We start from the raw sequence: 25,619 nt of genomic DNA, 5'->3' as shown, positions 1-25,619 counted from the left end.
CAACAACAGAATGTTTTTTTGTCTACTTTAATCTTGTCTCTGGCAAGTACCCACCTCGCACATGAAGATGTCGAAGATGCGGGTGGCAACGGGCAGCGGGAAGGAGGTGAGGAAGATGGTGAGGAACCAGGAGGAGGCGTACATGGAGGTGTGGAAGCTCTGTGCCTGGAAGTGCACGTGGAGCTCGGGGAGATCCTCCTGGAAGGAGAAGATAGTCCAGTCACCTTGTTTAGTAGTTTTGTAGTCGGGGACTTTCCTGCATATACAATTTGGAGGCGGAAGATGATGAGTCGCAAATGACGGATTTTGTTTTCTACTGCAAATGTGTCGGAAGAGATAATTTTCCGGTTTTGGGTGTGCGAATGATCAGAACGGTATTGCCTTTGCCTCAATTTGAGCCAGGAAAACCCCTGGTAGTAGCGCCTTGATAGAGTCTCCTACCTGGATCATGCTCTCGAACTGGTACATGCAGAGGCCCAGCTCTGCCATGCTGGGCTTGAAGAGCTCCCGGAGCCTGTAGTCCTGCATCAGCTTGACAAAGACACAGAAGGCCTCCTCCTCCGGCATCTGGAGGGGCAAAACTCCCCGTGAGGATTTCGGCTTTGCTAGCCAAGACTGTGCGAAGACGTGAGAACGCGGCGATTACCTGCATGAGCAGCAGCCCGACGATGAAGGCGCTGCCTTGACAATAACCCACCTCACGGTCCACCAGGGAGTACGCCTGAGGAAGAGCAAACAAGTTGGGCCAGAAATTCATTTATACCAGGCAACTGAGACCCCGCTAAATTACTGTATTTGAGCCCTAAAATTAGATCTGGCATTTATCAGCGTGTGCCTTTCACACAAAATTCAGGGAAGCGGGCACAGACGAATAACTGCTGCAATTTTGCGTAAACTCTGCGTGAAAGGGGCTCGTCGTCGGTTACCTTCATGACATTGAAGAGAACCTCCTGGCCCAGGCTGTCCTTCTCCTTGAAGAAGTCGTGCTCGGGGTAAGTGCGGGCGATGTCGCGGCGAATCAGCTTCTCGCAGGGCGACGTCATCTTCAGCAGGTCCGAGTACTGGTCCTTGATGGCCATGTTCTGGGCGTTGCACAGCAGCTGCCACACGATGGCCCGGAAGTGGTGCGGAATCCCTTTTCGGACCAGATCCTGAAAGGGAAATTCCTTAGTATAGTTGGTGTCGTTCAAGTGTGTAACACTTTCAAGCCAAGACCGTCTTACACTGTATGAAACACATTTGTGTCAAAGCCAAAAGGTAAGCTGAGCTGCATAGTTTTGTTTAACGCACAGATTAGCATTAGCTAACTGTATACGTGTAATTGTGTGAAAAGCGGAATATACTTGATTACTCGTTACGTTGGTGGTGGATATTGTTTGGCGATATGTCCAATGCATGGACCACATGCATGGATCGGCACACAAGTGAATGAAGTGCTGTCTCCTTTCGTGAAAATGTTTTTTTTATTGTGTTTACAATCCGTACACTTCAGTGACAAGTGCTGCCCGAGTGATGATTTTTGTTGTTGTTTTTTTTTTTTTAACGGATGCTCCCTTTTCCCCCCCCCCAACGCTTCTGCACGTAGAAGCTGCTGGCTTAGTCACAACCCCCTAGCTCCGGCCCCGGTCGTCATGCGAATGATAGCTGGGCCCGGCATTGGCCAGCAGTATACAGGTATGGGGCGTGGTTTAAAAGCTGTTCACTGGCATGAGACAGGGTTGCCATATGAAAACAGACTACTTTCAGCAAGACAAGAAACAGCGTGTGAAGTGTAATGTAATTTTTTATGCATGCCACAGACAGCTTGGAACAGGATTAAGGATAGCTGCATATATCAAAATCTTCATTTAACCACACAATTGTCAAGATTTCATACAGTACGATTGTTATTTTTTTTATTTTCACTGTGGTTGATGACAGAAAGCTCTTAAAAATAACAATAACGATCACCCAGGTCCATGTGCAGATTTGTATTGTTATATGTTGTGCTTTTTGTTGCCAATTTCAAACCAATTTTGACTGTATTATGCAACAGAACCAGGCAAAGCAGAGGCCGCCGTTATGGTGCGACACAGCAGCCCTCCAATTTTGTTACGTGATAAAGAACTAACATAACGGTCCGCAATAATGTTATTATATCGTGTGTGGGTTTGTTTCCATGCATTATTGCTGACACGATGTGATTAAGAAACTTCCTGTGCTGACGGGGCACCCTGCTCTTTCCTGCTACGATGTGTGCACGTGTGTGTGTGTGTGTGTGTGTTTGCGTGCGTACATCTGGTCAGCCCAGGGTGCATCTCGGCCAGAGGTTGACTTTGAGCAGGACTTGTGCGAGTTCAGACAAGATTGTTGCTCTCGAGACACACATGTGCATTTTACAGGCACAATCGTCGCCTTGTTACAGCATGTTGAAAATGTGTAGCTCCCGCAGGTCAGCGGCAGGTGGCGCCACTTGTACAGCTGGGCCATGTTCCCATATGTTGGACTGTTATTTTAGAATAGTACAAGGAGTAACAATTCAATTCGGATTTGTTTACTGTCAATGTGAACAGCAAATGGGGGACGTAGCGGGCGAGTCGGACCTCTACTTCAAAACTTCAAAGTTCAAGATGTGTAATTTTAGTCGTACAGGTGCAGTACTAAAGTTGTACCAAATGGGGTGGTGATGTGTAGCTGGCAAAAAAAATAAATAAATAAATAAATAAAAAACGAAGACGAATTTGACCCAATAATAGCATGGTAATTTTTTTTTTCCAGATCAGCACATACAACTGGAATGTTTCTATGGTAAAAAAAAAAAAAAAAAGTCTGACCCATAGAGTCCCACTTTTCAGTATACTTTCATCGGTTGGCAGTCACAGCGAGTGTCAGGTATCAACATCAGCCTATCACTTCCTCGAGCCACACGAGAGGTTTGAAGCTGGAAATGTGCACTAAAATTAGCTTTAGCTAAAATAACACATCGAAGGACACACGGTGGGGGCCCCGCATACAAACATAGCAACGGGAAATAGTTTCGAGTAAACACCGTAGTTGGACGCTTCCCTCAGGAGATCCGAGGAAAGGAGAGGCGAGATTATTTTTATAGCACCATTCAAACACAAGGCAAACCCACAGTGCTTTAGAGAGGCAAAAAAAAAATTGATTACATAAAAAAATAAAATTCTAACATAAAAGCACGAAACGAAAGAGCAAAACAGTAAAATGATAACGCAATTAAAATCATAAACTAAAAGAAAGCTGAAAATAATTAATGAGCCTGCACCCGAAAATCAATAATTGCCGTGCCTCCCAAAAAGGTTAAGAATCGCCACAAGATGGGAGCAAAGCACTGCTTTTGTCTGAATGAAGCTCCTCAACACAGTTCAACATAGTTCCTTGGCAACAAGATGCCACAAGATAGCGCCAAAGTAATACTTTTATTGCTGTGGCGAGGGGAATGGAAGGAAACGTTCCAAAAACAATCTGAAAATGTGTGAATGTCGACCCGTGAATACGTGGGGGTACAGTCCTGCTGAATTATTATTATTTTTTGTGTTACTTCTTTTGGAAAAAGTAAAATATCGCTGGATTGTAGAGCATCGGTATCTTGGATGTGTGACTTTAAGTGGCGTAGTGCCAACCTTAATTGCTCGATTTTTTTTCCTCTCCACTTTAATGGCAGAGTATCTGAAGCTCGCTTGCAACAACGCAAAAAATGAACAGATCGAAGAAGCGAAGGCTCGCATCTGGAAAGAAAGCCATCATGTCTTCCACCGTGACGGCTCACGAAAGCATGGGACCAAATCTTACCTTGAGCTGCTTCTCCTTCTTCTTTCGCACATCCTCCCACTCGTTGACGATGCGCCCCCACAGGATCCACGAGTCCTCCTCCAGGTGCGAGAGATTGGACGAGGCCGAGGAGCTCGACACCAGCGAGGAGCCGCTGTTCCGCCGCGAGCCGTTGGAGCGCAGGGATTTGCTGTCCGTCTCCAGGAGCCTGCAATACAATCAAGTAGTGCCATTGACGGTCCACACGGGTTTATATGATATACACAATACAATGCAAAACACAATATGCGGATATTCAAAACAACAACAGATGCATTTTAGGTTGAAACCCGTTTTTATGCTTAGGCTATATGCTTTTAATGTATATATATATATATATATATATATATATATATATATATATGTTTCTCATGTTGTTAACACGTCAGCCACATGAACAATATTTTACCTTGAATTACATTAAAAATTTTATTACTCTAAAATAAAATGAATTATATCAGTGATTTTTTTTTAAATGTTTGAAAAATTTATATTGTAAATGTTTTGATATAATCATGGTCTATTTTTTATTTCCAGTGGTATTTTAACCTTTGTTAAAATGTTAATTGAAACTCAGCATGTACCGTAAATAAAGGTTCCTGTTCCCTCTCCATTACGTGTCTTCAAAAGGACGCGCAAGCACCCGGGCACCCGATCTTGGAAAACAGCAGCGGCAGCGTTGACGTCACGCAGCTGGCTCGAGTTTCAGCCGCATCTGGGTCGCGCGGGCGGAACTCACGGCCGCAAAGAGCCAGAGAGATTCCCACTCGGCTCAGGCGACAAGTTGAACAAAAGGAACGCCCAGAATCAAGCTCACACACAATCACAAGCGTGACCGTGTGTACCGTACGTCAGCATAATTTAAGAAAGCCACATGTAACACCTGTCATTCACTAAATATGACCACTACGGACAGATGTTAAGATGTTCTGCGATTGTTGTCTATTACATATTTAAAAAGCATGACAGTTTTACAGTTAGGTAGGTTGCGGCATTTCTTAATGCAAACTGCCTAAATCTAATTTATCATACATTTTAGTTTAACCAATCAGATCATTGATCCCAATATCACATCTTTTGACGGGTAACCAGACAAAAAGGCAATAGTAATCAGTAAGCAAGTAAATCATTAAATAACAAAAAATGCCCTGAAATATGATCCAATAATCCCCCCAAAAACTATTAAATATAATACAATTTGATGACTTAAATGCCTTGAAATAATTAAAAAGGCCATGAAAGAAATTTAAATCAATGAAATAAGTTCAATATAATGTATTATATTTTAATGAAATTTTATTTTAATTGAAATAGTGGCTTAATACAAAATATACAGGTAGGACATTTTAAATATTTAATTATCGTCTTTGTCTTTATCCGTATAGCTACACTCAATTAATGGACGTAATCACATTTTCTTTGTTAGCAGGTTCAACGATTGCATTCGCTCAACACAAATGCATCCAGTTAATATTACTAATTTATGTTACTGTAACGATATACAATTGTGTGCAATGAGCAGCAGCACCATCATAGTACAAATAAATACATCATGCTAAAATGCTAAAGGCTAATTAAAAATGTGTCGAATGCAAAAAAAATGATTTTGTGGCATTAAGACCTTCCAAGGCCGGATTTAAAGGGAATTCAAAGAGTTTTGAAGGCTCGGTGGACCACCGGTATGCAAACACGCGAGCTGCTCGGCTAATAATTCACCAGCACGAGACGCTTGTCTGTAATAAAAGGTCCAATTGGACCGCCTTCAAGTCCACAATGAGCGTCTAGTATAAAAGCAGCGTACCAGGACCAGTTCATGACGTTCTCCCCATGGTGTTGATCTTCGAGGTCCGGAGCCGTTTACAGACAACGTTGTTGTGTGCTGAGCATCTACAATCTTGGCTGACTTTTATCTGCTCTTGCAGAGTCCAAAGGCCTCGGAAAACCCAAGACAAACACAGCGGACTGTCCGAACGCAAAAATTCAAGCCTGCCCTTATGAACTCGCTCGATTGGACGTTACAGCAGTCTAATGCACACAGAGAGCCTATAAAATTGCTATGTGCCTTTGACGCAGAATCCAGAGAAGTAGGATATTCTTGCATGGTTTATATTATATTATATATAATATTAGACGTTAAGTGGTTATAGTAGTCTCTTTGCGTATCAGTAGATCGGCCTTTGCTTTTACGCTTCAGCTATCGAACTTTTGGGGAATTGATTTCGCTAAAGACTATCCTATCAATGAATTAAGGAATTGGATAAAAAAATTATTTTGCATTAACAACCAACAAATTGTGCATGTGAGGTGCATGTATTATTTTTGTCCACTTGAGGCCGCCATCAGTACATTCCACACTATAATAGCGTGTGTGGCTTTACAAGGCGGGGCCTGGCCTTGTGAGTGTCGTGGGAGTCAGCGAATAAGAATGTATAGTTGACCGTTAATGCGCTCAGGTTAGCGGCTGGCTATTTATTACCGAGCTAACCGTTATTGAGTCTGCGCCTTAAATGCCTGGGTGATAGTTTCGGTCGTCGCCACTTGTGTACAAATGTGCTTATTATGTGTTTCTTTTCTTACTGTTTGGTTAAAAAAAGCATTTAACATGGCACCGGTGACTGTGTCTATCCTAGACCATATGTGGCGGAATTACAATACATTCCAACTAGCGGTGGTAGGCTACATAAAATTAGCTAACATCGATATCTTGTGTTGGCGTTCGTACACGTGCTGTTGTGTTACATCAGTTCTGCTTTGCAGTAGACACATTACATTTCCTCTTCTTTTTTTAAGTGAGAAATGATCCCAAATTTCAGACACGTTATATATATTTTTTTGCAATCGTTGCTCCTGGCTCGTCACCATCGCGCCAACTCATTTCTACACGGCTCATCGAATTGTTCCCGTTATCCAATTAATTGTTTCAACTCCAGTTGCGTTGTAACAGGAGTCTATTTCACACAGAGATGGCAACATTGCCACATTAGGGCTGTACAAATAGATTGGGCAGTAAGTTTTACCACCCAGAGAAGTGTTAATAGTCCCGTTACTTTATGTCCTTTCACACCCATAATCAGATCATTTCATAATAAGTAGTAATGGTTATACACTTTCATTAGACTCACATTTTGGCGTTTACACGCAGTAAAAGTGAGGGAATACTGGCAAATTTTAACAGCAAAGTAACAGCATTAGTAGTAGCTGCATCGGGAGAGAAGCACACAAAAAAAAAAAAAAAAAAAAAAAAAAACACTTTAACTTTAAGTAATCCCTCGCCCCGAGTAAATTCAAGGACTGCAAACAAAACAGGATATCATAAATGTAGAAAAAAATGACCATAAAATGAAATAAACCTAACAACTCCAAGGTGGTGCCAAATTCATACTTTTCAGCAAATAGGCAAATTCGCGAATGCCAAACTGTAAATATGCGATGACTTACTGTCACTGCTCACCCTTTCAACACACTTTTACGGCTCTGAAACTACCAACAAAGAGTGTAAAATTTCGAGTCCACTTCGTCCCCGCGTTTTGTGTTTGTGCCATTCATACAGAATCCAGGAAAACGATGGCTTTTACATACAATAGCGTCATCGTGGATTTTATCGCAATTTAAAATTATTTTTTTTTTCCTTCTTCACCTGTTCTGCTCCTCCAGCTTGGCGAGCAGCTCCACGTCATCGGGGCTGAGGTGAGGCGGCGAGGACGGCGAAGACAACGACGGCGAGGAAGCGGAGGTCGGCAGGGACGTGGGCGGGGCCACCTGGCTAGCCATCTGACTGACCGTGTGCGACACCGACTTCTTCACCCATGAGAGAGTAGAACTCAGCCTACCAGGAACCTTGTCTGTCGCCACCTGCACGTGATAATACAAATATAAGAAATTAAGAAAAAATATATACATTTTTTTGCATTTACGTAATTAAAAACACAAATGCGGCAGATACAAGTCTTAAAAAGTGCAATTCAAATCTCAAAAATAAATAAGTTAACAAAATTCAAACGGCTTAAAAATAAATAAATGCAAAATTATAAATAGAAAAAAATACATTTAACTTTTAATTTGAAATGATAAAAAAAAGAACATAATTTGAAAACATGGTATATGCTTAGCCTGAAATAAAATATCTACATATAGGAAATACACTTTTTGTATTAAACAATCAAAAAAGGAAATGCAACAGAAAAAGGCTTTAAAAAGTTGATGAAAAATAAAAATGGATGTGAATCTGTATAAAAGATTAAACAATCATTTTACAAATTAGACCAATTTAAAAAACAAAACCTGACAGGTAAAAGTTTCAAAAATTAAAAGGTTATGAAAAATAAACAAAAAACAAGAAATCAAATAAAAGGCCCAGAGCTAGATAAAGGTTAAAAAAATAAAGTTTTTTTTTCCAAAAAAGAAACCAAAGAACTAAACATGACAAATATTAAGAACATACGAATAATGAAAAAAAAAAAAAAATTAAAAATGTTAACAACTGATTCGAAAATATTTCATGAAGTGCTGTGGCAATGCAAGGATGACAATTAATATCCGATTACAGCATATTATGTACAATACACAAGTCTCGTCTAAAGTAGGGTTTCCCAAACTCTCAGTTCTTGCTTGGTACATAACCTACAAATATATCATGTAGTACCGAAACATCGTGTCCTCAACTTCAACACAATATTGAGAAGCGGAGTGCCCTGTTCTTGTCATCGCAGCGGACAAGAAGTCTTCATGTTACAAATGCATGCATGCCGTTTATGCCACGCCACTTTGTTTTTACCCTGGGACAGGACGGGAATCGGCCCGGCCCAAAGAGTGAAAACTCTTCCTTAACGTTTGCCACCGAACCGAGCAAAGGTGACAATCCCTCAAATTCTCTACCTCCTATTCTTCCAAGTCATTCCCCGGCTTCCGTGACAGCATATCCGGTCGCATCCAGTCCACCATAACGCCACCGCGGCGTTCCGCTGCTAATCCTTCGACCGCTTATGGCAGGAGCTCATTTGGTCATATGCTTGATCACACTGGCAGGTCAAAGTGCTGCAGCAAAGATAGCGCCTTCTCGTCAAAGGAAGTGAACCGTCGCGCGCACCTGGACATCCGCAAAAACAAGCTCCAGAACAGGGGTTCTCAAACTTCTTGGGTTAAGGGATAGCCTTTCGGGGGGAGATATTTTCCCAAGGACCACCTCAAAAGTCTAACACCATTTTAATATGACAACCATGTGTACACCTCAATGCCAGAGCAATTAAAAATTTTAAATGTCATATTTTTAGAGAGAAAAAAGTCATGAGAATACAGGTTTTTTTTTTTTTTTTTTTTTAATAACGCCTCCGCCCTAAAACAAAAAAAACAAAATCTGTGAATCGGCAATTTCGCAAATACCAAACTGCAAATATGTGGTTGTGGACTGTAAACCTGAAGGCCATAGGAATTAAAAAGTTGCCTTTTTTCCAAAGAAAAAAGATGAAATGTCATAGTCATCTAGAAAAAGAAAAAAAAAAAAGTTTGAATGTCATGAGAATAAAGTTGTACTTTTCAAGGAAAGAAAGTCATAACCTTTACAAGAACAAAGATGTATTTAATATAAAAACATTAGGACTAAAGTCTTCAAAAAATATGTCTTTTGTTCTGGACAAAAATAGCACTTTATCCCTGTAATGATACAGTTTGCATTGTAAAAAAAAAAACACTTTACTCGTGTATGAAAGGTTTATGTGATAATACCTCACAATCATATCGGAGCTTTTCAATATGCCCAAAGCTTACGTAGGGCGAAGTAATCGGTTTTATCGCATTGGTTTGCTTGGCGAGCTGGTCCCAATATGCCAGTGTGAACTTGTTTAAATGACGAACCCTGAGAGAACCGTTTCTCGAGAAAGCCTTTCGTGCAGCCACGCCTACCTCTGGAGCCAGGTGACGGCAGCGGTCGCGCATTCCATTTGAGAGGCTTCCACATAAATCCTGACGGCACAGCTTTTGTGTGCAGGAGAGCTCAAAGAGACGGAGGAAAAAAAGACGGCGAGGAGGGCGCAGAGGTGGCGGGGATCTCAGGGACGTGGCGTGCATGGCTAATGGCGCGAGTCACGGAAAAGAAACCACTCATTCAAATGTCTCTCTCACAAGCCAGAGGACATTTGGGACTGTCACTTGTTCCTCTTCATGCGCTCCACGCATATTAACGAGCCACAATGCATACACACATAAGGCTGCTTTTACTATTATTTTGCTATATTTTTCCTAGTAGGGCTGGAAAATTTATTTTAGAACAGTGTATAAAAAGTCACTGGGTTTGGAGAAGAAAACAAAAACGCAATTGACACCCCCCAAAAGGGTTTCCAATTAGCTATAATAATGGTTCACAGTTACCATAAATATACCACAAGCTAAGGTCCAAAAACACTAAAATCATTTTAAACTTGTCATACAATATTATTATACCTTCAAAATAAATGCCTTACAAATTAATTGATCTTGAAAAAAAAAAAAATCATTCGAAAAAAAAAAAATACACGGCTCTCCGTAACTTCCACTGACAACCCAGGCTAAACTTAGCGCCTCCCTTAAACAAAGATCTAAAGTCAGTCGAGACGTATCGCTCCAACATACATCCTTGACACCAATTACTACTCTCTTATTGGCCTGGGCTTTGGGGCCATCTTGTGGAGTGTGACAGAAAGAGCACAAAAATACACATAATAGGAGAGGTTCCATAGAAAACAAATGTGAATAGGTGAATAGTGAACCGCGACTATGGGCGATTTAAGTGAATTCGCCCATATTAACAGCTCGGCATTTGCATGTTCGCATATTTTTCTATCCTCCTTTATTCACTGAAAAACTCAACTATTCCTAATTTTGTGCACATGCCAGAGCAATAAAAGTATCACTTTGGGGCCATCTGATCTAATCTTGGGGTTGTGTTTCGGTTTAATTATCGGATGATGTTTATTTGTCGCCGTTTGAGCTGCCCTGGTTTGCTGAATGTACAACCCCGAATCCAATGAAGTTGGGACGTTGTGTTAAATCAGAATCAGAATCATCTTTATTTGCCAAGTATGTCCAAAAAACACACAAGGAATTTGTCTCCGGTAATTGGAGCGAGCCGCTCTAGTATGACAACAGAACACATTTGAGACAAAGACATTGACAAACATAAATAACAACAGAATACAATGATTTGAAAATCATGTTAGACTTGTATGTAATTGAACACACTACAAAGACAAGACATTTAATGTTCAAACTGATCAACTTGATTGTTTTGAGCAAATAATCATGAACTTAGAATTTTATGGCTGCAACAGCTTCCCAAAAAGCTGGGACAGGATCAGGTTTACCACTGTGTCACATCACCTTTTCTTTTAACAACATTCAATAAACGTTTGGGAACTGACGACAATAATTGTTGAAGCTTTGTCGGTGGAATTCTTTCCCATTCTTGCCCGATGTACAGCTTCAGCTGTTCAACAGTCCGGGGTCTCCGTTGTCGTATTTTACGCTTCATCATGCGCCACACATTTTCAATGGGAGACAGGTCTGGACTGCAGGCAGGCCAGTCTAGTACCCGCACTCTTTTACTACGAAGCCACGCTGTTGTATCGAAATGCGGACTCGTCGGACCACAGAACACTTTTCCACTTTGCGTCAGTCCATCTTAGATGAGCTCGGGACCAGAGAAGCCGGCGGCGTTTCTGGGTGTGGTTGATAAATGGCTTTTGCTTTGCATAGTAGAGTTCCAAGTTGCACTTCCGGATGTAGCGCCGAACTGTATTTACTGACATTGGTTTTCTGAAGTGTTCCTGAGCCCATGTGTTGATGTCCTGTACACATTCATGTCGGTTTTTGATACAGTACCGCCTGAGGGAAGCGAAGGTCACGGGCATTCAATGTTGGTTTTCGGGCCTTGCCGCTTACGTGCGGTGATTTCTCCAGATTCTCTGAACCTTTTGATGATATTATGGACCGCAGATGATGAAATCCCTAAATTCCTTGCAATGGAACGTTGAGGAACTTTGTCCTTAAACTGTTGGACTATTTTCTCACGCACTTGTTGTTTGTGAATAACTGAGCGGTTCAGGGAAGCTCCTTTTCTACCCAATCATGGCCCCCACCTGTTCCCAATTAGCCCGTTCGCCTGTGGGATGTTCCAAACAGGTGTTTGATGAGCATTCGTCAACTTTTTCAGTCTTTTTTGCCACCTGTCCCAGCTTTTTTGGAACGTTTTCAGCCATTAAATTCTAAGTGTATGATTATTTGCTAAAAACAATCAAGTTCATCAGTTTGAACATTAAATATCTTGTCTTTGTCATGTATTCAATTAATTATAGGTTCAACATGATTTGAAAATCATTGTATTCTGTTTTTATTTATGGTTAACACAACGTCGTTTTAAAATGGTTCTCCAAGCAGAAGCATTGCTTCACTACACTCATTACAATCTAAAGCGCTTTCAATTCAGCTCGCATACTGGAGTCAACACACTGATGCTGACCACTGTGGCACATCAACACTTTTATTTCCTCTGCTGCTGCCTCGTCATCACCGCACTAAACTAGAACGAGGAAACCTGCTCTGGCGGTAGTGCATGTCGCCACTTGCACACCAGTGCTGGTGAAATCGCTTCATCTCACGGTCTCGGCCTACACTGAGTACACTGAATGCTGGTTCCGGTTCGCAATCTATAAACATAGCATTTTTGTTTTATTTTATTGATTTTTATTTGTTTTGCTCTGGAGTGTCCTATTGTATTGTATGAAAACATACAGTAATAACAATTACATCAAGAAATAAATCATTTATGCATATTTTTTCTTTAATAGTATGTAAACAAGTAAAGTTTTACTTCACTTAAACTTCCTCTTTTTGCCTTTTCTCCACACTTACTCATATTTTTTCCATGATTTCATGCTTCAAGCCAATCGACATCATCTGCTACGTACCTGCTACCTAAACTACACACAACTGTACCTGTACTTTTAACCCTCTGATGCATGACTAATGAGATTCCTATAAGTAGCTGTCCACCATAGTGACCGCATGCATCAATAGGTTAATGCAACCATCATGAACAGATGGTGGCCGGATCTTCCGATGTTTGCTGTCGCCATCTCGTCGGTGAAGTGCCTGACGATTATTCATTAGTCGATTTTTTGCTCGCAACACGAGGCAAAAAAAGACCCACAAAAACTTTTGACCACGTGTCGGGCCGTGACTCAAGAAAATGTGTTCATTGGGGCACTTGTAATTCAAGGTCAAACTGTATCCCCAAACATGAAGTGTTGTAACATGTTGTATTTCCGCTAACGCGAATCAATGTACCGCATCAAAGAGTCAGCCATGTCTGCAGCGAGTCCACAAACTAGAGTCAGTTAGTCATGTTTCTGGTGAGACTGCTGGATCAAGTCAGTTAACCAGACCATTGTGTATGTGTTGTTAACTGGTCAGTCTGTTAACTCTAGTCAGTGTACCAAATCATCTGAGCATACAGTGTTTCTCGTGAGTCCGCGTATGTGAGTCAGTGAGCCAAATCATCAGAGTTTCATGTTTCTGGCGAGTCTGCTAATTTGAGTTAGAGGACTCCGATGATTTGCTTTGCTGATTCAAGTTAGCGGAGTCAGCACTGCGAACTCGGATGATTTTGGTTCATCGACTCAAGTTAGGAGTCTCACCAGAAACACCGCAGACTCGGTTGACTTTGTTCACTGGCTCGTGTTAGAGTACTCAGATGATTTGCTACGCTGACTCAAGTTAGCAAAGTCAGCACTGCAAACTCAGATGATTTCGGTTTAGTGAACTCGGATGCTTTTGGTTCAGTGAGTCAAGTCAGTGAACGAAGTCAACCAAGTCTGCAGTTCTTCTGGTAAGACTGCTCACTTAAATCAGCGAACCAAACCATTTGCGTTCGCAAACTCGAGCCAGAATCCCAAATGTGTCGCCCTTGGATCCAACCAGAGGAATCATGGGAGGCACCAGACTTATTTTGATTCAAACTGTTCACTGACAGCTGATTCAGGAATCGTCCAACTCTATTTCACACTCACTTGTGACTCACTGATCACATTATCGTCGTCCTCATCCTCCATCTGTTGAGCAGACAAGCGAGCCACTTGGAAACAACAAGACTCATCTGCTCCTTTTATGGCTGCCTACTGTTGAGTGTTGAAAGGAGATAATCATCATCGAGCATGCACACACAGCATTAGCAACTAGCTGACAAACTCCCGTTAATTTAACATCCCTGCACACAAGTTAACGATTTAGGGAGTGGACTTTTATTTCAGGGTCATAAAAAGTCTAAAAAAAAAAATAATAAATCACACAAGAGGCTCCAAAGCTAACGATGCGCCAAGCTGGCTAACAGCTAACTCATAAAACATTCGTCGTGCTCATTTCTAATTAATCATTAACAACCGTAGTTTTACGGAGCGTTTCAGGAATTAGACAGACCCGAGAGGGAGAGGAGGGTAATTTTTTTTTTTTTTTTTTTAAATAGAACATCCATTTACCTTGAAGGGATATGAACACCCCGCGCCAAACTTCCTCGCTTGGCTCGCTTCCCGTGCATTAAGTTACGGTCCGCCGCATTCTCGCGTAGAAACAACCCAAGAAAAGTTATTTTTTTCCCCCGACACTTTTCCACCGGGACGCGTTACCACTGCTTACGCCGAGTCGGGTGTCTCCTCCTTACATTGGGCTGGGTGCCATCGCGTCCGTCTAATACGTGGACTGCAACGTCTCAGGCAGCCTATACAATGCAGGCGGTGTTTACATGCCACTGCGCATGCGCCGTTTACTCCGCTTCACCACGACGTTAGCGACACCGCCTGTCCGGAGTGCGCAACTGCAACTTAAAACGCAACTGCAACTTAAAACCACTACAGTAGTTACTTGCCTTTTAATTGTGTTTTATGGGAGAAATTCTGACCACAAAGCCAAACTGGCACTTGAACGCATCACTAAGTACACTAGAAAGATTGAATGTGTGGTCATTAGGTGCAATAATTATCATCATCTTCATCATCATCATACATACACACATACTGTACACACATACAATAGTTTTTTTATTGTATTATGTATTGGTACTCAAATGTGCTTATATAGAAATAATAGATAAACATAAATGGGGGGGTGGGGAAACACAAAAAAGTAAATGCCCAAAAAAATCAATACAAAATAATCATGAGTGTTTAAAAAAAACATCTGCTTAAATATAAAGGTTGACCACGAAATATCTCTATGTCAATTTATTTATTTATTTGTTTGTTTCTTTGTGCAACTAATGGAGCCCATAAAGAGTGTATTAAATGAGGAAAGACAAATTGTCTCGAGATACAAGCAAACATTTGCAATACGAGGACATTTCAGTCCCAGATTAAAATTAACTGCGCATTAGAAATTGGTTATTGAATTTTTTTCTGTCACTGAAGTCATCATGAAACATGTTTGAAACAGACAACACTAATGGGGATTTTTTGTTTCTTATTTCTTATTGTCTTACTGTAGTTCTTATATTCCAGATGCCCATAATGATCATATGGCCATCATAATATGCCACCGGTGCGTATGTTGAAATATGAAGATTTAATTTCATTTAACAAAAGTAATAAAGACATTTTAAGAAAACTGTAGAAAGTGTTTGTATTTTTTTTTAAGGCTTGGTTACCTTTCACCCACCCTTACTATCGACCCCAAATTTTGTAATAATTCCCAGAGATTTGTCTGTTCATTTGTTTTTGTAATAAATGTGTTATTGTAAAGAGCCTTTATGGAAGGACAAACTGTACGGTATATTTTATGTCCAACTATAGCTTTTAAACAAGACAAGGCTCTAACAAAAGGCACCAAAATATATCATTTTATTCAATCTTTCAACACCCAGTGCTCTTTCTTTGGGCTTTCAAAATGCACAAAATCCGAAACGTTCTTGTTAAAATGTTGTGTGCGTATAGTTACTCTTGTGTGTCGCCCTTATCTGATCAGCACCAGACTCCCAAGAATGCCTTACCTGATGTTCAGCTGGCATTTAGAAGAAAAAAAAAAGAAAAAAATCACTACAACACTTGTGTCAGACGACTGGTGGTTCCTTGAGTCAAGGCATCTTGTCTTGATGGTAGAAAAGTAAAATAAAAAAAAATAAAAAAGATGAAGCAATAATCCACAATTAGGGCATAGTATACTGTTTGAATCCGTCTGTGATTAACAGTGTATCCCAAAATGTGACAGGTGAAGGTTCCCACCAGGGCGTGACTTTAAGCCTCGCTGCCTGCCGGGGGTGAAAATGTGACGGCTTGCGTTTACATACCACGCAAGCAGACGTGAAACTTACTTTTCTGGTTTCATGCCGGTAAGTCTGACGCATGTCTATTGTTGCTGGCAGGACCGGGCACTCCTGTGCAAGCAGCAGGGGAGGGGGGGGGGCGTAGAAAAAGTCCATGGCGAGAGAAGGCCTCACATCCTGTATAACTGGAACTACGTCAGACATGTTTCGAAGCATCGCAATGACTTTTTGGGCGCGACTGACATGGTGGCAATAATTTGCCGTGCCCTCGTGGGCAAATTTGCGCTGACCCGTTCGTTTGGGTTTCAGAGGCTTTGCTGAAACTATGTTGGAATCTTAGTCCATTTTTGGCTAACAACTGGTCATGAGACTAGCAAAAAGAAGCAGCGCAACCTCGGGAAGCTGCTGGAATCAAAAGCGACGCAAAATTGGCAACATTTCTGCTCGACAGCTACGTTTATCACCTCTTTTTGATTTTAAATGAATTGTACATTCCCAAAAAAATTGATTTCAAAAATTTCGAACCAATAACATTTCGTGTTATAGTAACACTATGGTGAATAAGTCATGCTACCAACATAGCAGCTGTGGCTAACGTCGACTTGTTTACAGTGCTAATGCTAGCTCCGTATTGCTAGCGCAGCCATTTTGTTGGAGCTGGATAACGGTGACTACACACTTTCGCAATAACATTTTATTATGAATGGCCATGCTTTGAAATGGGGTGGCACGGTGGACGACTGGTCCGCGCATAGGCCTCACAGTTCTGAGGTCATTAGTTCAAATCCAGGCTCCGGCCTCCCCTGTGTGGAGTTTGCATGTTATCGCCGTGCCTGCGTTTGTCTCGCCGGGTACTCCGATATCCTCCCGTATTCCAAAAACATGCGTGGTAGGTTGATTGAATACTTCATATTGTCTGCAGGTGCGAATGGTTGTTAGTCAATATGTGCCCAGCTATTGGTTGGTGACCTGTTCAGGGTGTACCCCGCCTCTCGCCCAGTCACACGGGATAGGCTCCAGCACACGTGACCCTAGTGAGGATAAGAGCTACATACAATGGATGGATGGTCTGAAATGTAGACACTCATCGTGTAGTTGTGCACTCGTTTCACTTTGTTGCAGGCAGCGTGAGGTTTTAATGACGTGGATGAAAAAAATTTCATCCATGATTCGTGTTCGATTGATGTGGGATTGTCAAGTGGTGAGAAAAGAGAAAACCTAGCACCTTCTTCGTAGTTGTGGTGTGATAACAAAACATCTTCTGCAGTACCACTCCGACTCGATAGGTGGCAGTATGTCGGATTTACTCCACTACGGCAGCTCGGCCTCTCATCCTGTGACACGCTATTTACTACGCATGCGCACTGCCCAACTTCCTTTTCTCCCGTGCAGCGGAGTCAATTCCCAGTCTTTGGCTCCGGGCTCCTTCGTAAGGAGGCCAGAAAGACTGCAAAATGGTTTGTAATCCTGCCAATATGTCTCTACATGTGTACGTAAAACATGGAACTTTCTCTCGGCGCCGATTGTTGTGTCAAAACACGCATCTGTGTGTATGATGAACGTAGATTGTGGCCCAAGTTTTCGATAGCCGGCTCTGCTTCAACGTGGCCTAATGGCCGTGCGGACAAAAGCACCACTTCCTGTGCCATATGAACTCCTTTCACTGTCATTATTGGCTCCGTTTTTCTTTTAACACCTCGCACTGTCGTTGACAATGAACGCTCGACGTGTCATTGCAACTGTGAGCTTGGTTAGCATGTTGCTAACTCACGTCGTTCACTTCTAATGAAGCGTGCTAACTCGCTAAAACATTGACAGCCTGTCAAGTCCGCGCCAAATCAAGTGACTCTTTTTAATGACTTTTCAAAATTTACTATGGAATTAAACAGACTTCTAGTGTGTTCTCACCTGCAGGGTTTCGTTAAAGTGGTGAAGAATAAGGCCTACTTCAAGAGGTATCAGGTCAAGTTCCGTAGGAGGAGAGGTACTTTTTTCACGCTCACTTGCTTGATAATTACTGCACATTAATTTTTATAATTACACGCTTGTGCTTCTTTGTAGAGGGAAAAACTGACTATTTTGCCCGTAAGCGCCTTGTTGTCCAAGATAAGAACAAGTACAACACACCCAAGTACCGCATGATTGTCCGGTTCACCAATCGGGACATCATCTGCCAGGTGGGTCGCATTGCTTCATCTGTTGCCATGGTGGTGACAGTCTCCAAAGTATGCGCCGTGTGTTGTTGCAGATCGCCTATGCCAAGATCGAAGGGGACATGATCGTGTGCGCGGCGTATTCGCACGAGCTGCCAAAGTACGGCATCACTGTGGGTTTGACCAACTACGCGGCGGCCTACTGCACCGGTCTGCTGCTGGCTCGCAGGGTATGTATCGCCGCCCGTCTCGTCAAGCTTCGATTTGCAAGGATACCAGGCACGCCATCGACCGTGCACGTGGTTGTGTGTGCCGCAAGAATCGAGTGGTTGGCTGTCCCCCTACCCCCAAAAAATGCTGGTTGCACTTCCGTTAAACTTAAACTGGTCATTCAAACAAACTATACATACAACTGTTCAGTACACATAAGCAAACTTCACACAAATGACAATACACCTCTGTGCTCCACTAAAAAAAAAAAAAATTCTTCAACTTTTCTACTGAGGCAGACGAACTGTCCAAACAAGCGCGGAAATGAGAGAATGCGTGCTAGTTCTGTGATTTAAAAAAATAAAAAAATAAGTCAGTCTGTGAATCAATTTTTGTATTTCAAACAAGGCTTCAAATCTAAGCATCTTCCAGAAAAGTATTGTTTTTAAAAATGTTCAATTGCTGAGCTGTTCAATTATTATTTTTTTTAATTTTCATTATTTTCCATGTTTTGTGCAGTATGCTTCCATTGCTGAAATGTATTAGGTTTTTCCCCATAGTATTGTTTCAGTATCGATATCGTGACACTTAACTACGGATGAAGACAATTTGCGTCGGGTGGTTCAACTTATTTTTATTTTTTTTTGTACAAGCGCAAAAAAATTTTTAAGCAGTTAAGACTAAATCATTTAATTGTAGTTTTTTTCTTCTAGGAACAGTTTTTTTGTTCTAATCAAGTGAAGCGCCTTGGGTCATCATCGAAGTGCTTGTTTGAGTTTGTGTTTAAAAGATCAGTTTTATTAGAAGTGGTAAAAAAAAAAGTTGAGCACTGTTAAATGTAAAAATTCTCAAATGAGCTTAATGATAACGTACATTGTGACACTGGTCGACCTTCAGTTTGTTCAGAAATAATGTGTGAGTCATTATCTATATTATGACAGTGGAGAAGTTCAAGAAACTCCACAAGGAGTCGAAAATGTTACATGGAAAGATGTCTCTTTTTTTTTTTTTTTTTTTTATAAATATAAACATGCTTGTAAAATTAGCGCACCATGGAACAGAAATAACAAATTCAATTTTGAGCTTCAGTTTGTCTTGTATGTGTCTTTTGCATATGTCACTAAAAGGACAGTTACGACTGTCATTTGAGCTAACTTAACTATTGCAACCAGATTTTAATGCAATGTACACTCGGGATGGTGTGGTATAATTGAGGTATGTGTTTTTTTGCATAAAGATAATTTTTTTGTTATTTTGCCAGTCAACCAAAATTGCATTTTGTAGTGTATGTAATTTATATAACTTATTTCAAGTTAGCCGTATTTCAAATGACTTGAATGTTAACTTCCTCTTATTCCTGACTGATCGTATAATGTGCCAATACAGTAGTATAAAATGTATAACAAATTAAAACGTACAAAAATTTAAACAAAAACACAACGTGTAATAGTTGGCTTAAGCGTGGATGGATTGGCCGTGCCTTCGAGCGTTTTCGTTCAGTGACCAAATCACATGTTCAACCACAGAAAAGGGCTACAAATGTTTAGCAATCAATTCTCCCACTGCATGGCTCATTTTCTTTTGTTTCTCTCAAGTGAAACGGTAGATGCGTTGAAAAGCATTTGCAATAGACAACTTGTTTTGCTGGTGTTGGCTTTTGGAGCCGTTGGACTGACATGTCCCGCAAGCGTCACGTCGGGATAGCAACACGGAACACCAAACTAAGCTTTCTCCTCCTCCTCCAGCTCCTGAACAAGTTTGGCCTGGACAAGGTGTACGAGGGCCAGTTGGAGGTGACGGGCGAGGAGTTCAATGTGGAGAGCATCGACGGGCAGCCGGGCGCCTTCACGTGCTACCTGGACGCCGGCCTGGCTCGCACCACTACCGGCAACAAGGTGTTCGGGGCCCTGAAGGGCGCTGTTGACGGAGGCCTCAGCATCCCCCACAGGTCAGCTGATCCTCCATCATCAATGCGGTCAAGACCCCACTTAAAACAGACATCAGTGAATTCACCGAGTCGCTTTTTTTGTTGTTTTTGTGTTTTTGAGCCTATCCTCTGTCATTAATGGGAAAATGCACCTACTCGTGGTTTTTGTACTTGGGCCAAATCAGTGTCTCAAAAAGAATCCCATGCCACCGTTTGCTTACAGCTTGGTGCCGAGTATCTATGTGGAAGTGAGGAGAGGAGCTTCATTTAGTCAGGCCCTAAGCCTTGTAAAATAGGAAAAAAAATGCTTTGCTGCCCTGCTGTGGCATCGATGGGGGTCAATTACGGGCAGGTTTTTGGTGTACACGGCAGGGCTCTGTCCCACAACTGTACACCTTATGTCATCTTCATCGTCTTGAGTCCTCTACTTTCTTCAGTCATTTATTTATTTAATTCCCCCCCCCCCCCCAGAGTTGTCTTTGACTGTTCACTTTTTCTGGTTTTCTTCTACAGTTCACATCTACATTTGTTGTGGTCTTCTACGGTTTGTCTTCTGTTGCCATCTTTGTGCTCTACGTTTGCAGCTGACTTTCTCGTCTTTGATTTGTCTCGAACGGTTCACACTTTCTTAGCCTTCTGCTGTTTTGAGCGGTTTGTGGTTTGCTGCATCTTCCTCTGTTCGACCAAGGCAGAGTGATTGAGAAGTCGGAGTAAAAGGCTTGAATTAGGATTTTAACTGAATTGTCAGATGAAAAGGCATAACAGGAGGGAAATTGCTTGTCAGGAAGAGGGAAGCGGGCCATTTTACATTATAACAGTCAAGTTGAATTAGAAAAAGACCCGTCTGTGGGAAGTTTAGACATGGATAACGATAACATGGTCCTTGAGGGACTGGCTAATCAATTAACTTTTCTGTTGCTCAGATTAATGGCACACTGCTTGTTTGACACAGAAACGGATAGCGAGCTATAGAGCTGACGTTAGCTAAGGCAAGTGATTATGTTTTGCTAAATTACTCGGAGACAACCCAGCCAAAGCTTTATTGACACCTGTGAGAAAATGTCTTGCACAAACCCGATATTGGAGGTTTGGGTCCTGGTTTGTCCCTTTAGGAATGGCGACAATGACTCTAGACGGTCTTGTGATCTACTTTGCACAACTATTTATGACATCCACTTAATTCATCCTCACCCGCAAATTCTGAAGGATTATTTATTTTAGGTCAATTAGGAGGTGGGGGGTATATACCTTTGTGCAATAAATGTCTGTACAAGACCAACTAGTTCCAGCTCTGGTCAGTGCGATTACTTTTCTGCTACCCGGAAGTATCCTGGTGCTTATTTGCAGCAGGGCTTACTCCCCAAAACTCAGAATGTATGATTATTCAGGCTTAAATAAGTAAACGACAAGGTAAGTCTTACACAAGGTGTGTTTAGTGTATTAGGAAAAATTGATATTTTTGCTCAAGATGGCTATATTTTTCTTTTCGTATTTCCACCGTCCTTAGCACCAAGCGCTTCCCGGGCTACGACACTGAGAGCAAAGAGTTCAACGCCGAGGTCCACCGCAAGCACATCCTGGGCATCAACGTCTCCGAGTACATGAGCATGCTGATGGAGGACGACGAGGAGGCTTACAAGAAGCAGTTCTCGCGCTTCATCAAGAACGGCGTGACCCCCGATTCGGCGAGTGCTCTGTTAACGCCAGGCCCCCCCATGACCGCTTTAGATCTTCTCGTCTCATTTTGAATAATCTCCTAAATTTGTTTTTCAGATTGAAGAAAGGTACAAAAAAGCTCACGCTGCCATTCGTGAGAGCCCAGTCCATGAAAAGAAGCCTCCCAGAGAGGTCAAGAAGAAGAGGTGAGCACACGCTGTAGCTTTTTTTGTACATGAACACACACTCAAGATCTGGACAAAATATAAGTTCCAAGAAAATTACCTTGTCCCGCTTGCCAACAGCACTAATTCTAAGATTCAAGATCTCAGCTTTGTTTCTTAATTCTGTGGCTAACATTCAAAGATGGAATGAAAACAAACATAGAATTACACACTTAAAAGTGAAGAACATTTACTGTGGGTACGGAAAGTATTCAGACCCCCTTATATTTTACACTGTTATATTGCAGCCATTTGGTAAAATCATTTTTCATGTTTCCCCCCCACCCCCTCAATGAACACACAACACCCCATATTGACAGAAATAACAGAATTGTTGACATTTTGCAGATTTATTAAAAAAAGAAAAACTGAAATGTCACATCAGACCCTTTGCTCAGTATTCAGTAGAAGCACCCTTTTGTGCTAATACAGCCATGAGTCTGTATGGGAAATGATGCAACAAGTTTTTCACACCTGGATTTGGGATCATCTGCCATTCCTCCTTGCAGATCCTCTCCAGTTCTGTCAGTTTGCATGGTGAACGTTGGTGGACACCCATTCTCAATTGGGTTTAAGTCAGGGCTCTGGCTGGGCCCTTCAAGAACAGTCACAGAGTTGTACAGAAGCCACTCTATGGTTATTTCAGCTTAGGGTCATTGTCTTGTTGTAAGGTGACCCTTTGGCTCAGTCTGAGGTCCCGAGCGCTCTGGAGAAGGTTTTCGTCCAGGATATCCCAGTACTTGGCCATATTCATCTTTCCTTCGATTGCAACCAGTCTCCCTGTCCTTACAGCTGAAAAATACCCCCACAGCATGATGCTGCCACCGCCATGCTTCACTGTTGGTACTGTATTGGACAGGTGATGAGCAGTGCCTGGTTTTCTCCACACATGACGCTTGGAATTAAGGCCAACAATTTTTATCTTGGTCTCATCAGACCAGAGAATCTTATTTCTCACCATCTTGAAGTTCTTCAGTTTTTTTTTTTTTTTTAGCAAACTCCATGCAGGCTTTCTTGTGTCTCGCACTGAGGAGAGGCTTCCGTCGGGCCACGCTGGCATCAAGCCCCGACTGGTGGAGGGCTGCAGTGATGGTTGACTTTCTAGAACTTTCTTCCATCTCCCGACTGCATTTCTGGAACTCAGCCACAGTGATCTTTGGCTTCTTCTTTACCTCACTCACCAAGACTCTTCTCCCCCGATTGCACAGTTTGACCGGAGGGCCAGCACCACAGTTAAATATGAGTGTCACAGAAAAGGGACTGAATACTTATGGCTGTGTGATATTTCAGTTTTTCTTTTTTAATAAATATGCAAAAATTTCAACAATTCTGTTTTTTTTCTGTCAATATGGGATCCTCTGTGTACATTAATGGGGGGGGGGGGGCGGAATGATTTTAGCAAATGGCTGCATTATAACAAAGTGACAAATTTAAGGGGGTCTGAATACTTTACGTACCCACTGTACCTTTGCGCTTCCGTGGGCATCGTCTTAAGATTCAAGACCTAATGACCTCCCTGTTGTTACGATGCTGACGCTAATCGGCTCGTTCTCTTAAAGGTGGAACCGTGCCAAGCTGTCTCTGGCCCAGAGGAAAGACCGCGTCGCCCAGAAGAAGGCCAGCTTCCTTCGGGCTCAGGAGAAGGAGGAAGCAGAGTGAGGCCTCGCTCTGTGCTGCTCCCATGCCAGAATTTTGTTCTAATAAATCTATGGAAAATGCTCACACCTGCTCTCCTGTTTTTATCCTACTTACACACCATTTCATCCACTTGGATAATACTTTGATCCAGTTGGAAAAAATCCCACAGAGTAAAACTGGGTAAAATTAGATTTCCTGTAAATCTCCTGAAAGCTACATGGATAAATTAAGACACTAGATGATATTTCAGCTTCCATCTCGTCTTCCCAACGAGTTCACTACATGCAGTGATTCGAAGTCCTGGGAAAATAGTATGTAACTTTACAGAACAAGATTAACTATTTGCAGTCGGGGGTAGTCCCAATCCGCTAAAACTAGCGGGGTTCAACTACTGTAAATCACCAGGACCTTGTACAGATTAAAGACTACGTGGTGGTAGTTGCACAGGAAGAATCACCAAAAAGTTAAACAACAATACTGTAAAGGTTGCACAGTTCAACACAAGACTACCTCTCAAATCACCAAAAGTTGTTCAAATAAAGCTACTGTCTGTCCCACTAAATTTGTACTGCAATAAAATAAAAATACATTTAGCCTTACATTTCCCCGAAAGCAGTGCAGGATAAAACAAGACCACCCTGAATGCTTAAAAAAGTGCCAGTTAAAATGAGATGAGACTACCATGAATCCCCCAGGAGTTGCGCCAGTTAAAATAACTCCGCCCAAATAGCTGTGGAGAACGACTCATGTTGCACCAATCAAACTAAAATTGCCTTTAATTCAATCAAAAGTTTAGAAAAGCGTCGTGTCTGGATCCAGATGGCAGGCCACCCCAAGATTGTTTTGGTGCTTGCCTAGTCCTGAATATGCCAAACTTGATGGGTCATTCCAGAATTGGAGCGGTATTTAGGCACCAACATTTTTGAAAAAGCGGATAATAAATTATACAATTGGAATCGTCCAGCTCAACGATCAACTGTACACATTTGATCAAATATTTTATTTGGCATATACATTTTGGTGATGCTACGTACTTTGTTTTTGAAGACTATATTTCCCAAATAGATTAGTGTGAATGAGAGGCAAACTTTTTCGGATGTCGCATTAAATTTGCGATGTGACACATTCAACATGGCGGACTCACTATCGTATCGCCAACGACTGGCTCACACGACCAAGATGTTCACGTCATCAACAGGTGACGTCCGCTTATTGTCGCCAGGGGGCCACGTTGCCTTTGTTTTGGCTTCACCTCCTGTTTCACTTTATAAATCCCAATTATTTGTTAACTAATACATTTAGGATGATCTATTTAATATCATAAATTTCAGAACTGTATATTTTTTTGGATGTACTCCAGTAATTGAAGTTTGCACAGTACACAGCATAGTACACTAGACCAATGGCGAGTAGCAGGGCCTTCTCTCATGTTCTAAACACTATCAAAAGCTGTGACCTACAATTACGACTTAAATTCTAACATTATTTATTTATTCAAAAAAATGTTTTCCCCCAGAACTCTATTCTTCTAATTTCATAGTGTTCCTCATGGCTGCACTGCTTCCAGAGGATGTTGGATTTATTTTGTCCAATCAAATTTCAGCATCTATCTGTTGCTATCACAATCTTATCTGCCCAGGGCCTTAACCATCAGTAGTGCTGTTTGATGTAAGATTTTATTTAATTTTATTGCAATTGTAATCTCCTTTTTATGGTTCACATTC

At 41.7% G+C, this 25,619-nt stretch overlaps 2 protein-coding genes across 7 annotated transcripts in view; one reads left to right on the top strand and one right to left on the bottom strand.

Moving 5' to 3' along the window:
• Positions 1-16,058, bottom strand: part of evi5b (ecotropic viral integration site 5b) — a 29,925-nt gene extending 13,867 nt beyond the window's left edge. For 2 of the 6 annotated variants that reach the window (XM_061684880.1, XM_061684881.1), the window contains exons 1-7: positions 13,848-14,028; positions 7,448-7,662; positions 3,793-3,979; positions 927-1,151; positions 647-721; positions 442-567; positions 55-198 (exon numbers count right to left, since the gene is read on the bottom strand). In XM_061684880.1, coding sequence (XP_061540864.1) covers positions 55-198; positions 442-567; positions 647-721; positions 927-1,151; positions 3,793-3,979; positions 7,448-7,662; positions 13,848-13,889 — 1,014 coding nt within the window. In that variant the 5' untranslated portion in view covers positions 13,890-14,028. Of the gene's footprint in view, positions 1-54; positions 199-441; positions 568-646; positions 722-926; positions 1,152-3,792; positions 3,980-7,447; positions 7,663-13,847; positions 14,029-14,312; positions 14,539-15,814 lie in introns of those variants that run through there. The other 4 variants (XM_061684882.1, XM_061684884.1, XM_061684883.1 and 1 more) reach the window with 4 other exon arrangements.
• Positions 16,059-17,453: 1,395 nt separating this feature from the next.
• LOC133406593 (large ribosomal subunit protein uL18) lies at positions 17,454-23,979 on the top strand. The gene is made up of 8 exons (XM_061684292.1): positions 17,454-17,544; positions 18,002-18,071; positions 18,149-18,264; positions 18,336-18,470; positions 20,196-20,398; positions 21,885-22,062; positions 22,151-22,239; positions 23,817-23,979. The coding sequence occupies exons 1-8, from the start codon at positions 17,542-17,544 to the stop codon at positions 23,914-23,916; spliced, it is 894 nt and encodes a 297-aa protein (XP_061540276.1). The 5' UTR covers positions 17,454-17,541; the 3' UTR covers positions 23,917-23,979.
• Positions 23,980-25,619: the final 1,640 nt, after the last annotated feature.

The sequence above is a fragment of the Phycodurus eques genome, chromosome 8, assembly GCF_024500275.1.
Source record: "Phycodurus eques isolate BA_2022a chromosome 8, UOR_Pequ_1.1, whole genome shotgun sequence".
NCBI classification, from domain to species: Eukaryota; Metazoa; Chordata; class Actinopteri; order Syngnathiformes; family Syngnathidae; genus Phycodurus; species Phycodurus eques.
Note: the sequence above shows the minus strand (reverse complement) of the source record. Positions and strands in the feature narration are given on the sequence as shown.

What these genes read in the sequence shown, in the direction of transcription:
- LOC133406593 (XM_061684292.1), top strand. An exon ending in ATCGGGACATCATCTGCCAG is followed by an intron (nt 18,265 to 18,335) that starts GTGGGTCGCATT and finishes GTGTTGTTGCAG; the next exon opens with ATCGCCTATGCCAAGATCGA. An exon ending in ACGGCGTGACCCCCGATTCG is followed by an intron (nt 22,063 to 22,150) that starts GCGAGTGCTCTG and finishes TTTGTTTTTCAG; the next exon opens with ATTGAAGAAAGGTACAAAAA.